Here is a 14,175-nt window from a genome sequence, read left to right on the forward strand (position 1 = left end):
TCATTTATCTGTTTCTGCTTTTCCATGTTGACAAAATTCTATTAGTGTGGAAAAGTGGAAGTTAGAACTAACTGTTGGTTGTCAAGGCCAGTGCTGTAGACTTGTGTGTCTGGTGTGGAAGGGGTAGGTCTAGGCAAGTATGTGATATCAGGTTTCTGAAAAACCATGCTGCTTTGCCCTTGAATGTTGCCTCTCCAAAGAAGTACACTTATTTAATTATTTCATGTGTGTGTGTGGGGGGGGCGGGTTAATGTGTGTGCAAAAGCAAGTGTGTAGAGGTCAGAGGAAAGCCTGTGGGAATCAGTTCTTTCCCTCTACCATGTGGGTTCTGGGGATTGAACTCAGGCCATGACCCTTCACAGAATTATGCTCTGAGCCATCTTTCTGGACCAAGTCCTAAGGATTTTTTTGTTTTTTAGTCCTAAGGTTTTGATGACAACTAATTCTTTTAAATGTCCTGCTATTTCTATGTAACTAAGAAAGGACCTTGTAGGACTGGGTACAGCATCATTTTTAGCTAGTATTCACTGCAACCTGCCCCATGCTGAGTAGAAAATTTCACTTGTAAGGTTTGGCAGGGAACAGGTCAGGTCTCCTTCCATCTCTGATTTAACAGCAATCTAGCTGTGACAGTAAAGTGATGTCCACTTTGCCACACACCAATGCCCCTGTCAGTTACCTACTGATCAGGGAATAGGGTGTCTAGGACCAAGTTCTATGCAAATCCATGTAAATCCCATGTAAATCAAGTACACAGTTTTTTAAGGCGTCCACTGGTTAGTGAGGGAACTAGAACATAGGCAAAGCTAACCATTACATGAGTACTGTGGTAAATACCCTGGGGAGGGAGGATGGGAATGCTACAGAGGTCAGCAAAGACTTCTGAAGAAGAAGAAAATGAGTTGAGGAATTACAGCAGTTGGTGCACATTAAAGGACAAGGCCTGATTATATTGCTAATATTATGTCATAATGGCTAAAAGTCATCATAATCATAAGTAAAGGTGGGAAAAGTGGTATATTATAGAGGAGAGGTGTTACATGGTACTTGAGTAAAAAAGCTGTTTGAAGGAGAATTCTAGAAATACTTTGAGAAGTCATTGGAACTAAGCAAGTCTTTCTAGAAAGGCTAAGGAGTCTAGGCTTTGTGCCTTAGAGTAATGGGTCGATATAATGGTCTCTCCTTTCCCTCCGCAGCTCACTTAGGAAAATGGCGGTTGGGATGATCCTAGCATGCCTGGCATTTGCAGTTGCAGCACTTGTAGAGATAAAAATAAATGTGAGTTGAATAAACGTGAAGCTCCCATCTGCTCCGTTCACCCTCCTAACATGTTCGCTCTCCATCCCTCGGGACTCACCACTGTATCCATTTCACAGGACAGTCGCGGTCAACATTTCAGTGGCTAGAGTAACAATGCAAAAGGAGGCCCGTTTTCCACCTGAGTGACTCAGAGTTTATTTTCAGGAAATTCCACAACACAAATACCCAAGACACCCGAGAAACAAAGGTTTCTCTGATGCCTTTGAAGCTCTACACATAATCCTTCTGGCCATCAAGTAGCCACTATTAGTTAATGACCTTAAGGCCACAACTGAAGGGATGTGTTTGTCACCTTCCATTGGTGCTTGCTTCATGGGACTGGGTCTTCCCTGATAAAAATAAATAAATAAATAAAGTCTCCATTTCAGATTTCTAAGTCAACTGCTCTTCAGAGGGATAAACTTGTAAATCTTGGCTAGAAGGGCTTAAGCTGTCAAACATAGGACTAAGGTACGTGTTCTTGTACCTAAAGGGTTGTGTATAGATAATTCAAATAAGTATTGGCTGTCTTTCAGGAAATGACTCATCACCAGCCAGCTTCCCAAGAGATTTTCTTGCAAGTCTTGAACCTGGCAGATGGTGAAATAAAGGTGACGGTGCTAGGAAGTAGAAATAATTCTCTCTTGGTGGAGTCCATCAACTCTTTCCAGGTGAGGTATGGGCCCAAATGAAGTAGAAAGTGTATGTGTTATAGTTAGTTATAGCCTTGGCTGTGCAATGGCATTAATCATATAATCTGATCAGTATCATCTTGTGTCCTTAAATAATCTCTGATAACATTATTCTAGTGGTTGCATAATATTCTATCCTTTAACATAGCTCATTTAAGCATTGTCTTGTAGATATTCAACCTGGGTTTTGTTGTTGTTCTTGTTTTGTGGCAATACTGGGGATTGAACCTAAGGCAGCAAACATACACTGCAAGCATTCTACCATTTAGCTACAGTTACAGTACTGCAAGATTTATTTATTTATTTGTTTGTTTGTTTATTTTGGGGGGGGCGGATGCATGTCTGTGTATCATATATGTGTCTGGTGCCTGGAGAGGTCAGAAGAGGATATTAGATCTCCTGGAACTGCAGTTGCAGATGGTTGTGAGCCACTATGTGGGTGCTAAGAATCAAACTCAGGTCCTCTGAGAAAAGCAACCAGTGTTCCTAACCACCAGGCCATCTCTTCAACCCTGCCCCTGCATTTATTATTATGCATAATGCTATAATGAACTTCTCTGCTCTTCCTTATGTATGCTTCTATGTCCTGTGCCAGTGTCCTGAAAACGAAATAACTGGTTTAGAGAAAGAAATAACTAGGTTACACATCCTGATGTCCACACTGGGGTAGAAAGTGATTATAACAGATTCTTCATTCCATAGAACACAACGCACTATTCCAAACTACACCTGGAAACAAAAGTCCAAGATTTACATTTTCATCTGAAGCATAACAACTTGTCTGTCCACAATAAGCATTCTGTAGAGGAGAAGAACTGTTACCATTTGGTTGTTCATGAGGATGGGGAAAGTATCTCCAGTGTGCTGGTAAGTTAGGGAATTGCACAAGTTCTGTTTTGAAGTAAGATGGCTGACTCATCAGAAGCTTACAAAGGATCTGCATGGAACTGGAATGTTCTGATTATTTGTTTCCATTTGTCTGCTCCTACTGATGTTTGCTTTTCTCTGTTGCAGGTAAAGGATATAGAAATCAAACCAGCCAATGGAATGACAGCCATCAGGTTTGGATCGGGGACTTCAGATGAAGAGGCCTCACAGTTTACTTTTCTGAGCAGCAATGTTCCCCTCTTAGAAAGTCAAGGGCTCTGGTGTCTGTGGAATTTCCTATGACAGTGAAAGGCAGAGGGCATGCTTTCTCCAAAAGGACTGGCAGATCACCCTGAATTAGTGATAGCCTTTTCTCCCTACCATAAAATTTTTTCTACCTAATATTAGCCATTTATCATACTCTCAGGAAAATACCAGTGTGTAGTTAGAGTTTTCCAGTTCTGTCTGGTCCACAGTCAGGACAAGTCTCTGTCACCTGCCAGTCCCACAGCCGCTCAGTCCCAACCAAGTAAACACAGAGACTTATATTGCTTACAAACTGTATGGCCCTGACAGGCTTCTTGCTAACTGTTCTTATAGCTTAAATTATCCCATTTCTATTAATCTATACCTTGCCATATGGCTTGTGGCTTACCAGCATCTTCACATGTTGCTTGTCATGGCGGCAGCTGGCCGTGTCTCTCTGACTCAGCCTTCCACTTCCAACAATTCTTCTCCTCCTTGTCCCACCTATACTTACTCCTGCCTGGCTACTGGCCAATCAGTGTTTTATTTATTAACCAATCAGAGTAACACATCTGACATACAGAACATCCCACAGCACCTGTGTAAATGTCCGTGTTCATCAGATAAACTTTTAGAACTGAGCAAATACTCCCACCATCATTTTTTGTAGTTGGCTATCTGTCCTAAGGGAACAGGAGTATCAAAAGAGTTGGTTTTTAATCCAGATAAGGCCGATGGTCTTGTCAGATGGCACAGGACAGATAAACAGGTACTCGCCTGCCCTCTGTGGCTGGAACTGGATGTGAAACAGAGGAATGACGGCCCCAAGATCAGGTGATTATTGTAGAAAGTACAGGAAAACCTGTGAGTAAAAGCCTGAATTCACTGAAAAGTAAAATACATGTAAGAACTTGCCCTTGAAAGGCTTCAGAAAAGACAACCCACACAAAAGTAAGTTAGACAAGAAGGGGCAGCAGGGACCGATTTGTCTGCATAAGTGAAGGAAGGCCTAGGAATCAACTGTTAGAATACTAGAAGGACCTGCCCTTCTCATCTCTAGAGCAAGACCAAGATTAAACTCATTAAAACAGAAATGTAACAAGACCCCCATTCTGAGGGGGACTTACTTTTAGAATACTAGAAAGAAGATTCTGGAAGGGTCCAAGATTCCTGAAAACTGGAATATAGTGACAATACCTCCTGTGGGCTGGGTCTCTAAATTTTGTGCAGGTCAAATTAGACTCCATTTATAAGAAGATAATTGCTTTCTATAAAATGTTATGTCTTTATATATACTTCTATTTCTCTCGTTTTTCTTGAATCTTACTTGAGAAATTCCATTAGGAGGGGAAAATGGCTGGGGAGGTAACTAGGTTGGTAAAGTGTTTGCTGTGCAAGCATTATGTTCCAAGTTCAAGCCCCAGAACCTATGTAAAACACTGAGTGTGGTGAGGTGTAATACCAGCAGCGGTGAGGCTTGACTAGCCAGCTGCCCGGTCTTAATGAGTGGACTCCAGCTCTCAGTGAGTTACGGTCTCCGACAACAAGGTGGATGGCCATCCTGAGAAACATCTGTGGTTGACTTCAGGTCTCCATTCAACATGTGTACATACATGTACATCTGTACACACACACACACACACACACACACAGAGAGAGAGAGAGAAAAAGAAAGAAAGAAGTTAGGTATTTCTAAACTAGATTGGAAAGGGAAGTCAGATTGCCATGTGTGACTGTGATAGCGTCCATCTAGCTGGCCATCTGGTGAATGTCAGTCATAAGTTAATATTTTTCCTAGAGTAAGTTAAGGTTAGTGATTACTTCTTACATTAAAGGTCCTTGGATTGTTTGTTCTTGTCCCAGCCACTATTTTATGCACTTGGACTATAGCTAAGAGCGACACAGGATCAGGTATCCATCCTTCTTTGGATATTTTTGTCTGACATGTAAATAATTTGTCTACCCTCAGGTTTATTAACGCCTTGCACAAGGACATCAATATCTCCTTGGATGCAGATGCTCCTCTCAGTGTGGGCAAAGACTACGGAGTGTCTGCATACAGAACTGTGCTAAGAGGAGAGTAAGAGAGCCTTGTCCTTGTGGGCATTTTCCTTTTAGCCAACCAATCTTCTTCGAGTGCTGGTTTTGCGTTTGGGTGATGGACACAGGCATAGCTGTGCTAGTTTGGAGCCTAGGAGGATTCCTGCTCCTTTGTAATTCTTGCCCTTTCTCCCGGGCTCATCTTCTTTCTGCCTTGCTCTGCCGAGACTGTGAGAGTTACGATGAACAGACTGTGTAGCTAATCCAGCCCATTTCTGTGAAGCTCACAGAGTTCACTGTGGGTTTCGGCTCCTGTTCTTTGGTACCTGTCATCAGTACCTCATCACTTACAGTGCTGGTTCTCAACCTTCCTAATGCTGCGACCCTTGAATACAGTTCCTCATGGTGTGGTCACCCCACTCTCACTCCACCCTACCCCCGCCAACCATAAAGTTATTTTTGTTGCTACTTTGTATCTGTAATCTTGCTACTGTTATTAATCACAATGTAAGTATCTAATATGCAGGATATCTGATATACAGCCCCCAAAGGGGTCACGACCCCTGACTTGGAATTTCTCTCTCACGTTCCCTGTTTTATACTATTCTGCTAAGTCATACGATTTACATGAAGAATGTTCATGGGCCTGAAATGCGCAAAAGTTGATCTGTACAGTCTTTCTTCTGGATTAGGATTTTTAAAATGTACTTGGCAGGTAAGATAGAGTGCAGATCCAAGGCAGAAATCTGGGTCTATCTTCAAAGACATGTGGCTTACCTATTTTCCTCATTAGAGTAGAGATCTATCTACCCCAGAGATGGGAATAATTTTCTAAGCCATGCTGTTTATGCTAACACGATCTCATCTTGTTGCAGGTACCCTGCAGTGCACTGTAAAATGGAAGACAGAGACTTTTCTCTTGATTTAGGTCTCCTAAACTTTGGTTCAACATATCTGTTTGTGATCACTAATGTAAGTAGCTTACAGCCACCTCCCCTTCCCTCTGTGTGCTTGTCTGCCTGCCTGTCTATCTATGTCTCCTTTCTTTTTACACACACACACACACACACACACACACACACACACACACACACACACCCCTTGGGATCTTCTTGGTGAGGACAAAGTGCACATGGAAGACTTTGTAGCAAGACAGGATTACATACTTCTTTCTGGTCCAGTATCAGACTTTCCCACCACTGTGACAAATGTCTGATAGAAATGACAAATGACAAGTGTCTGGTACAAAGGCAGAAACATTGATCTTGGCTCACGGTTTCAGATGTTTTAGTCTAGAGTTGGATGACTCGATTGTTTTTAAGTCTATAGAAGAAACATCACGATGGAAGGACATGGTGGGGAAAAGGTGCCAGAAATGCCATAGTGACCTGGAAGCAGAGAGAGCAGCAGGGAAAGGGGTCAGGGACAAGGTGGACCCTTCAAAGGAATGCCCTCTTTGACTCACTTCCTGCACACCTATGCAGGACCTCACCTACCAGTTTCCACCACGTCCCAACTGTCCATTCAGGATTTAAATCTATCAGTCAGTTAATTCATTGGTTAGGTCAGAGCCCCCATGATCTAACTGCACCCTTGAAGCACCATCTCTGAGTGTTCCATTGGAGACCAAGCCTTTAAACATGCCTTGGGAGAACATTTCATGTTGAAAGAGCAATCATTCTGTGGTGGCTTTAGACAGCCCACCATCTCTACTGGGCAAGAGGTAACATCAGAAGCAGGCGAAGAGTGTTGGGAATGGAGACATGATGTGTCCCAAAATATCACCATGAAATCTCATGGTCTGCTCCAGTATCATTATGACCTTAAGAAGCTAAATATTATTCATGGAAAATTACTTGTTTTTTGTTTGTTTGCTTGTCGCCCCCCCCCTCCCCCCCCGACTTGATATATAGGTCTTGTGGGTTCCTGGAATTTTGATCTACTACTATACAACAGTCTGAAATGTCAGTCTCCACACAAACTTTGGGTGTTGTTGGTTGTTTTATTACTCTTTGGGGGGGGGCACCACCCAGCTCCCAAATAAATATACACAGAGATATATTCTTACTTATGAATGCCTGACCTTAGCTTGGCTTATTTTCTAATAAGCCAGCTTTTCTTAACTTAAATTATCCCGTCTACCTTCTGCCTCTGGGCTTTTCCCATTCTCTTACTTCTGTAAATCTTACTCTTACTCCATGGCTTGCTGTGTAGCTGGTGGCTGGCCCCTGGAGTCCTCCTCTTTCCCTGGCTCCTAGCTCTCCTTCCCTCAGATTTCTCCTTCTATATATTCTCTCTTCCTGCCAGCCCCTCCTATCCTTTCTCATGCGTTGCTATTGGCCATTCAGTTCTTTATTAGACCATCAGGTGTTTTAGACAGGCACAGCATCACAGCTCCACAGAGTTAAACAAATGCAACATAAACAAAATGACACACCTTAAAAATAATATTCTACAACATTTAGGGATTAACTGTGTTCTGTCAAAAGTAACTGCCACTGGGCATAGTGGAACACACACACATCTTTAATCCCAGCATTCAAAAGGCAGAGGCAGGCAAATCTCTGTGAGTTTGAGGCCAGCTGGACTATGTAGGGAGCTCAAGATTAGTCAAAGCTATATAGTGAGACACTGTCTCAAATAAACAAATAGTAATTTTCTCAATAACTAGAAGTTCTGAATCTTAATTAAAAAATTTTTTTTGTGTGTGGGTGTATGAGTATTCCACGTGTATGTTTACAACATGCATGTCTGGTGCCCATGGAGGCCAAAAGATGGCATTATATTTCAATTAATTTTTGTACATAAGGATAGTTTGTTAAAGGTTCATATTCTATTCTTTCACACACAGACCTATAATTCATATATATGAATGATCTCCAGTTATCTCAGGACAATTTATTGAAAAGACTGCACACTAAATTGTCATGATACTCTTGTTGACAATCAATTGACCATAAAATGATGTCTTATTTGTAGATTCTCAACTCTGTCCCATTGATGTATGTGTACATCCTGGGTTAATTTCACATGGTTTTTGTTTCCTGTTTATTTGTAATCTATTTTGAATCAAGAGAGTGTAAGTGTCCACATATTCCCTTTTTTCTCTTTCAAGCTTGGTTTGGAGGCTGGGGATGCAGCCCAGCATCACAGCACATGCCTAGCGTATGAAAGGCTGTAGGATCCATCCCTACACTTAAAAGATAAAGAAAAGATCAATTGTTCTGTATGACACGAATTCCCTACAAAGTTAGGATTAACCAAGATTAGAAGCCAGATGGGATTTTAATGAGATGAGATTGTGCTGACTCTGAAGATTATTTGAGGAACCAGTTGCTATCTTAATAATGTTCAGCCTTTTGTTCTATGAATAAGAAATGCCTATCCATTTGTTTAGGTGTCTATTCTTCCAACAATGTTTTTGTAATTTTTAGAGCATATCTTTTACATTTACTTTATTACATTTATTCCCAATTATTTTATCATTTTTATTATTAATTTCATTTTCCTAGTGGTTATTTTAAGTCATAAAACTAATTTTGTGTATTAATCTGTGCATATTATTATATTGAGCTAATTTGTGAGACCTAATACAACTTTAGTGGAGCCCTTAAACTTTCCACATATGAAGTCATGTCATCTGCAAACAGGGATAGCTTCACCTTCTTTTCCGCCTAAATGCTTATTATTTTTTTCCTGCCCAGTTGCTCTGGCACAGTGTTGGACAGAAATGATGAGACAAGACATCTCTTGCGGGATCTTATCACTAAGAAAATTGCCCATGGAGTTTAAGTAGATGCCATTTATCAGATTGAGGACATCTCTGTCCACTTGTTTCTCAGGTTTTATCTGACTGTTTCCTTGCTTTTCTATTTTACCTCATTTATGTGGGGCTGGATTTTGTTAAATGATTTTTGTGAATTCATTTAGAAGACAATATGATTTTTGCCCTTTATCCCATTGATACGGTATATAACATTAATTGATTTTCAAATAATAAACCAATCTAGGCCTATTACTTTTATGACAAGCCAACATAAGCCAGGGGGCTTACAAAACAGAGGTTTAGTGTTTTGTATGTATGTAGGCTTCAAGTCTGAGATCAAGATGTTTGTAAGGCTGGTTCATTCTGAGAGCTGTGAGGAAGCCTTTTCCATGTCTCTGCTATAGCTCCTCATGGTTTGCCGAGAATTTGATGTTTCTTGGTGTATAATATAATCAGCTTGTTGTCTACCTGTATCTTTGTATGGCACTTTTCTTGTATGCTTTCTATCTACATTTCCCCCTTTCCATTTAAGTATGTCTATCACATTCAATCTTAATGACCCCATTTAACTTGACTAATTACATCTATAAGCACCCTATTTCCAAATAAGCTTACATTCTCAAATACTGGGTATCATAACATCAACAATTGAATTTTTAGGGACACAATTTGACTCGGAAAGGTTGTATTCCTTGTATTATTCCAGTCTTTTCTTGTCCTGTCTTTCTAAATGCTTCAGAATCCCAACATCTACTAGGCATCTAAAATAGAAGTCTAAATTGAAGGTTGTGGAACCCAGTTCTTTCCACAGTCCTATCTTGCTTGGCTTATACAGTGTTGACAAAAATGATAAAAGAAGCCAGGCAGTGGTGGTGCACGCCTTTAATCCCAGCACTCGGGAGGCAGAGCCAGGTGGATCTTTGTGAGTACAAGGCCAGCCAGGTCTACAGAGCGAGATCCAGGAAAGGCACAAAGCTACATAAAGAAACCCTATCTCGGAAAATAAAAATAAAAATAAATGATAAAAGAATCAATGGCTGATGTTTAGAATTTCAGAGATTTTTACATAAGAATTTGTATTATTTATATTGTAATAATGTCAAAAGATCCTATGACAGATATCACCATGTCAAGGGTTCTGCCCTTTGATGATTGAGTTCAGCAAAGTCCTTTCCACTCAGCAAGTTAATTACTTACCTTAGAACACTTGACTATCTGACTTTTAGAGGCTCTTTTAGTCTGCTCTTATGCTGAACACACACACACACACACACCACACACACACACAGAGAGAGAGAGAGAGAGAGAGAGAGAGAGACTTAGTCCTAGATATTACGTACATTCTCAATTAAAGAAAAACCAGGATTCTTTTACTACACTATTTTGAATCTAATTCCCTTTTGACTTAGAGCCAGAAGCATTTGGACATTAAAGACTTTTAATCTCAGAGATTTTGACTGTAATTGACTGAATTGAAATGAATGTAGTATTACCGAGAGAAAATTCAAAACAATGGAAGTGTAAAGAAATATCTAATCTCTTGAAGGTAGCAGAGAAATGAAAATAAAAAGAAGGAATAGATATAGATGATAGGATGCTATAGTTAGATATATTTGCTTAAGATTACTGAAAAGTCCAATTCCTGTTTCTCCCACTAAGATCACCAGTCAAGGTCTTCAGACTTGGAAGACAGAAGAAATTCCAGCCAATAAACTGTCCATTGCATGGCAGCTACCACAATATATCCTGGTTACAGCAGCAGAGGTCATGTTCTCCGTCACAGGACTCGAGTTTTCTTATTCCCAGGTAATGTTTTTGCATGTAGAAGTGATGACACCACGACACCACTTAGAAAACAGTGAGTTTTAATTCTGATACTTCTCACCTACGTATGTCATCCTTAGACCTCCATCTCTTTAGTCCGTGAGTTCCTTAGATATGACCTTGAACAGTCATCCTGATTTCCAGAATCATGACATGTCAACAACAACATTGACTCTATGTTGTTTTGCTCTGGAGGGAAAAAAAAAAGGATGAAGACTGAGGGCTCTAGGGTTAGACTACTCATGTTCAAATATTGGCTGCATGACCTGTATTGAAATAGGAATAAGTAAATTATCTCTCTAATCCTGTTTTGTTTCCTTTTCTTTATGTTCTTTTTACTTTTCTTATATTTTTAGAGTACCATAGTAATACAGATTATCTCTTAAGGTTGTGACAATAATTATATGATATAATAAATTAAAACATCCAGTGAAGAGATCCACTTTCTTCTTGCTGCTGTATTATTACCATCTTATGAGTCAACACAACAGCTGAACTTAGTGGAGAAGACGGGAAATGGAAGCTTTTCTGGGACATGTTTCATGGATAGGCTCATGGGGCAGAAAGGTGGATAAGGAGTTTGGATGTTTACAGATATGTCCTTCCTAGGCACCATCTAGCATGAAATCTGTGCTCCAGGCAGCCTGGTTATTGACAGTTGCAGTTGGGAACATCATCGTGCTTATTGTGGCACAGTTCAGTGGCCTGGTACAGGTATGTATGGATCTGAGGGGAAGAGGAGCTCAAGTCTATACAGTTTCCCTTCCAACTTCCTGGTCTTCCTTTTCCTCGGCCTCAGATCCCCCATCAGCGAGATGAGAGTTAGATGGGTTAGATACCCGACTTTGCCAGGAAATAGACATATGCATGTGGCAATGATAACCACCATGTACCTGTGGGAAAACAGACCAGTCAATCTAGTGTTCTTCAAAGAAAAGTGGCTCAGGTTGTGATTCCCTAGTCATCTTCCCATCCTGCCACCCCTAAGTATCCCACACATGCTTTTTTTTTTTTTTTTTAGGTTTCTTCATAATATTCTCTTTTGTTTATTTCTCCTGCAGTGGGCTGAATTTATTTTGTTCTCCTGCCTCCTGCTAGTGGTCTGCCTGATTTTCTCCATCATGGGCTACTACTATGTTCCTCTGACATCAAAGGGTATTCAGGAGCCAACGGATAAGCAGGTTCCTCAGACCCAGGGGAACATGATCAACCTAGAAACCAAGAATACAAGGCTCTGATGACTCACTGGACTTGTGACTGATTCCTGGCTCTGGTTTCAGTCATCTCTTATCTTCGAGCATATTTCACCCCTACCAGGTTAGGAGAAGGAAACAGCATTTTATCTGAGTAGATCGTCTCCATTTTTTCTACCACAACAGAGGCAATTCTAGGACTAGGTTTTCAGGTATATCTTTAAACAAGGATCCAAGAGATTCTGTGTCCTCCGGGCTATCAACAAGCTCACTAAACATTAGGCAATGTTTCTCAAGTTAGCCTAGTATCTCCAAAAGGCTATGAAAATACAAATGTGTCATAGAGATAAGTCTCTGTGGGTAAGCTAAGCTTGGGAGACTCCTTTATCAGGTATTTAGAACTGATAACTCCACTTGTTGACATGTTGGTTTGGAAGCAAAAGTGCAGAATAGTAGAGGAATGGTATTTCACATTTCTTTATCAGTAGTATAATTGTACTGTTCATGAAGATGTCAAGAATGGTATGTATGGCATGATCTAATCCAGAGGCTAGCTTGTCAGCCGCTAGCAAGTTTAATATGATTTGAAATGGCAGGCTACAGAATGGCATTTTATTAGAGCATGGAAGATACATCTTTCTGATCACTACAGCGTTTCATCTACTCATCCAAACACCCCTTTATCAGTACTGATAAACCACAATTAAAGACAGTAAGAATAGATGTGGGGACACAGGAATTCAGATAAATTATTCTTTGTTCTTTACTGCACATTCCTCTAAAGAACTCCAGTGTTTCCGCCCTGAACTGTGCTCTTCCAAGGACATCTGTCTAAGAAACTAACTTTAACTTTGCAACCCAGCCTTTTAAGCATTGCGGGAACAGCTTTATCTTATTATTACATCTCATTTTGCTTATTACAGCAAATCTTCAGTAACAAAATGTTTTTCTAGCCCAACTTCCTTTAATTTTTTTTCTATTTGGCTTGCTTGTGATGTATTTTTAGTTTTTTTCCATAATTTTTGTTTACATTTCTCCCTCTAGTCTTAGAAATTTCCTGTTTATTGAAAAGGGATGACAATACTACTGTTTTGAAGCTCTAAACTGTAATATTCAACAAATGGGCAAGGTCCTGCATGAGAAACCTATCAACATCTTCAGGGGTGGGCAGAGCATGTGGACTTTCTGCTTGTGTGTGTGAGACAGGATCTCATGTGCAATGTGTGGATCAAGGGACAAGCTTGGGAGCAGCAGGATGGTACCATGTGTTGCCAGGAGGAAAAATTCACAAGCTCTGTGTGAAAGACCTCATTTCCACTCCTTTTGTTACTTTGTTCCCATCTATAACTATGTTGGATCGCATATTGTTAATAATGTAATATATTCTTAAGAGAATTTGCTCCAGTTCTTCAAGCTTTAAATACTGTAGTTTTAATGACTAAGATTTCAGAAGCACAGAAGATATTGCAACACCATTCATTTCCCCCAGATACCTTGCTGTGAACTTGTCCATACTCCTTTAGAAGATGTTCATTTTTAAGCAGCTTTAACTCAAACTATTTTTTTGACTTTTGTTGTAAGAGATGTTAACACTGATCTGTGAATAAAAGGTTTTATGTACAAGTAAATTTGAGAAATTAGATATAATATTATCTTCTAAATATTCTATTTGTGTGTTAAAGAGTCTGCGATATCCTCAGGGAAGTCATAATGTCCCTAGATTATCTTAACGTGGTAGTTTTCTCAGAACACCAGTTTCAGAAGAATCTTTCTGCTGGCTAATGGCTTTACCTGCTTCCTGCTATTGAGCTGTGGACACAGCTCAGTGGTAGAACACTTGCTAGTGTGCATAGGGTCCCAGATCCAATCCCCGGCACTACAAGCAAACAGACAAAGACTGTCTTACGACACCGGTTCTGTCACAATCGAGGATAAGCATAGCTTTTTCTTTTGGGTCTTTGAGGTATTTGGGAAAGCTCACCTTCAGTGTGAATTCCACAAATGGATCATGAAGCTAAATGTTCTCAGTTCTTGCAACAGTTCCTTATAAGGCATAGCTCTGTCTTTTTACTACCACAGCTTCTTTCTTCTAAAAATAATCCTTTAATCTAAAATATAGCAATTAAGAGTCAGATATGTGATGACTAGAACCAACTATAATATTTCAGAAGTCCTCTGACCAATAAGGTTAGCACCATTTACTAAACAAAGCATTTTTGTTAAACCATTGAATTAGCTGAGAGAGACA

At 40.1% G+C, this 14,175-nt stretch overlaps 1 protein-coding gene across 1 annotated transcript in view; it reads left to right on the forward strand.

Moving 5' to 3' along the window:
- Slc15a2 (solute carrier family 15 member 2) overlaps positions 1 to 13,555 on the forward strand; it is a 31,848-nt gene extending 18,293 nt beyond the window's left edge. The window contains exons 14-22 of the mRNA XM_028895015.2: positions 1,197 to 1,278; positions 1,836 to 1,970; positions 2,694 to 2,858; positions 3,006 to 3,052; positions 5,074 to 5,184; positions 6,020 to 6,116; positions 10,570 to 10,716; positions 11,344 to 11,448; positions 11,796 to 13,555. Of these exons, the coding sequence (XP_028750848.1) occupies positions 1,197 to 1,278; positions 1,836 to 1,970; positions 2,694 to 2,858; positions 3,006 to 3,052; positions 5,074 to 5,184; positions 6,020 to 6,116; positions 10,570 to 10,716; positions 11,344 to 11,448; positions 11,796 to 11,972 (1,066 nt within the window). The 3' untranslated portion in view covers positions 11,973 to 13,555. The remainder of the gene's footprint in view (positions 1 to 1,196; positions 1,279 to 1,835; positions 1,971 to 2,693; positions 2,859 to 3,005; positions 3,053 to 5,073; positions 5,185 to 6,019; positions 6,117 to 10,569; positions 10,717 to 11,343; positions 11,449 to 11,795) is intronic.
- The last annotated feature ends 620 nt before the right edge of the window (positions 13,556 to 14,175 follow it).

The sequence above is a fragment of the Peromyscus leucopus genome, chromosome 12 (assembly GCF_004664715.2).
Source record: "Peromyscus leucopus breed LL Stock chromosome 12, UCI_PerLeu_2.1, whole genome shotgun sequence".
In the NCBI taxonomy this organism is placed as follows: Eukaryota; Metazoa; Chordata; class Mammalia; order Rodentia; family Cricetidae; genus Peromyscus; species Peromyscus leucopus.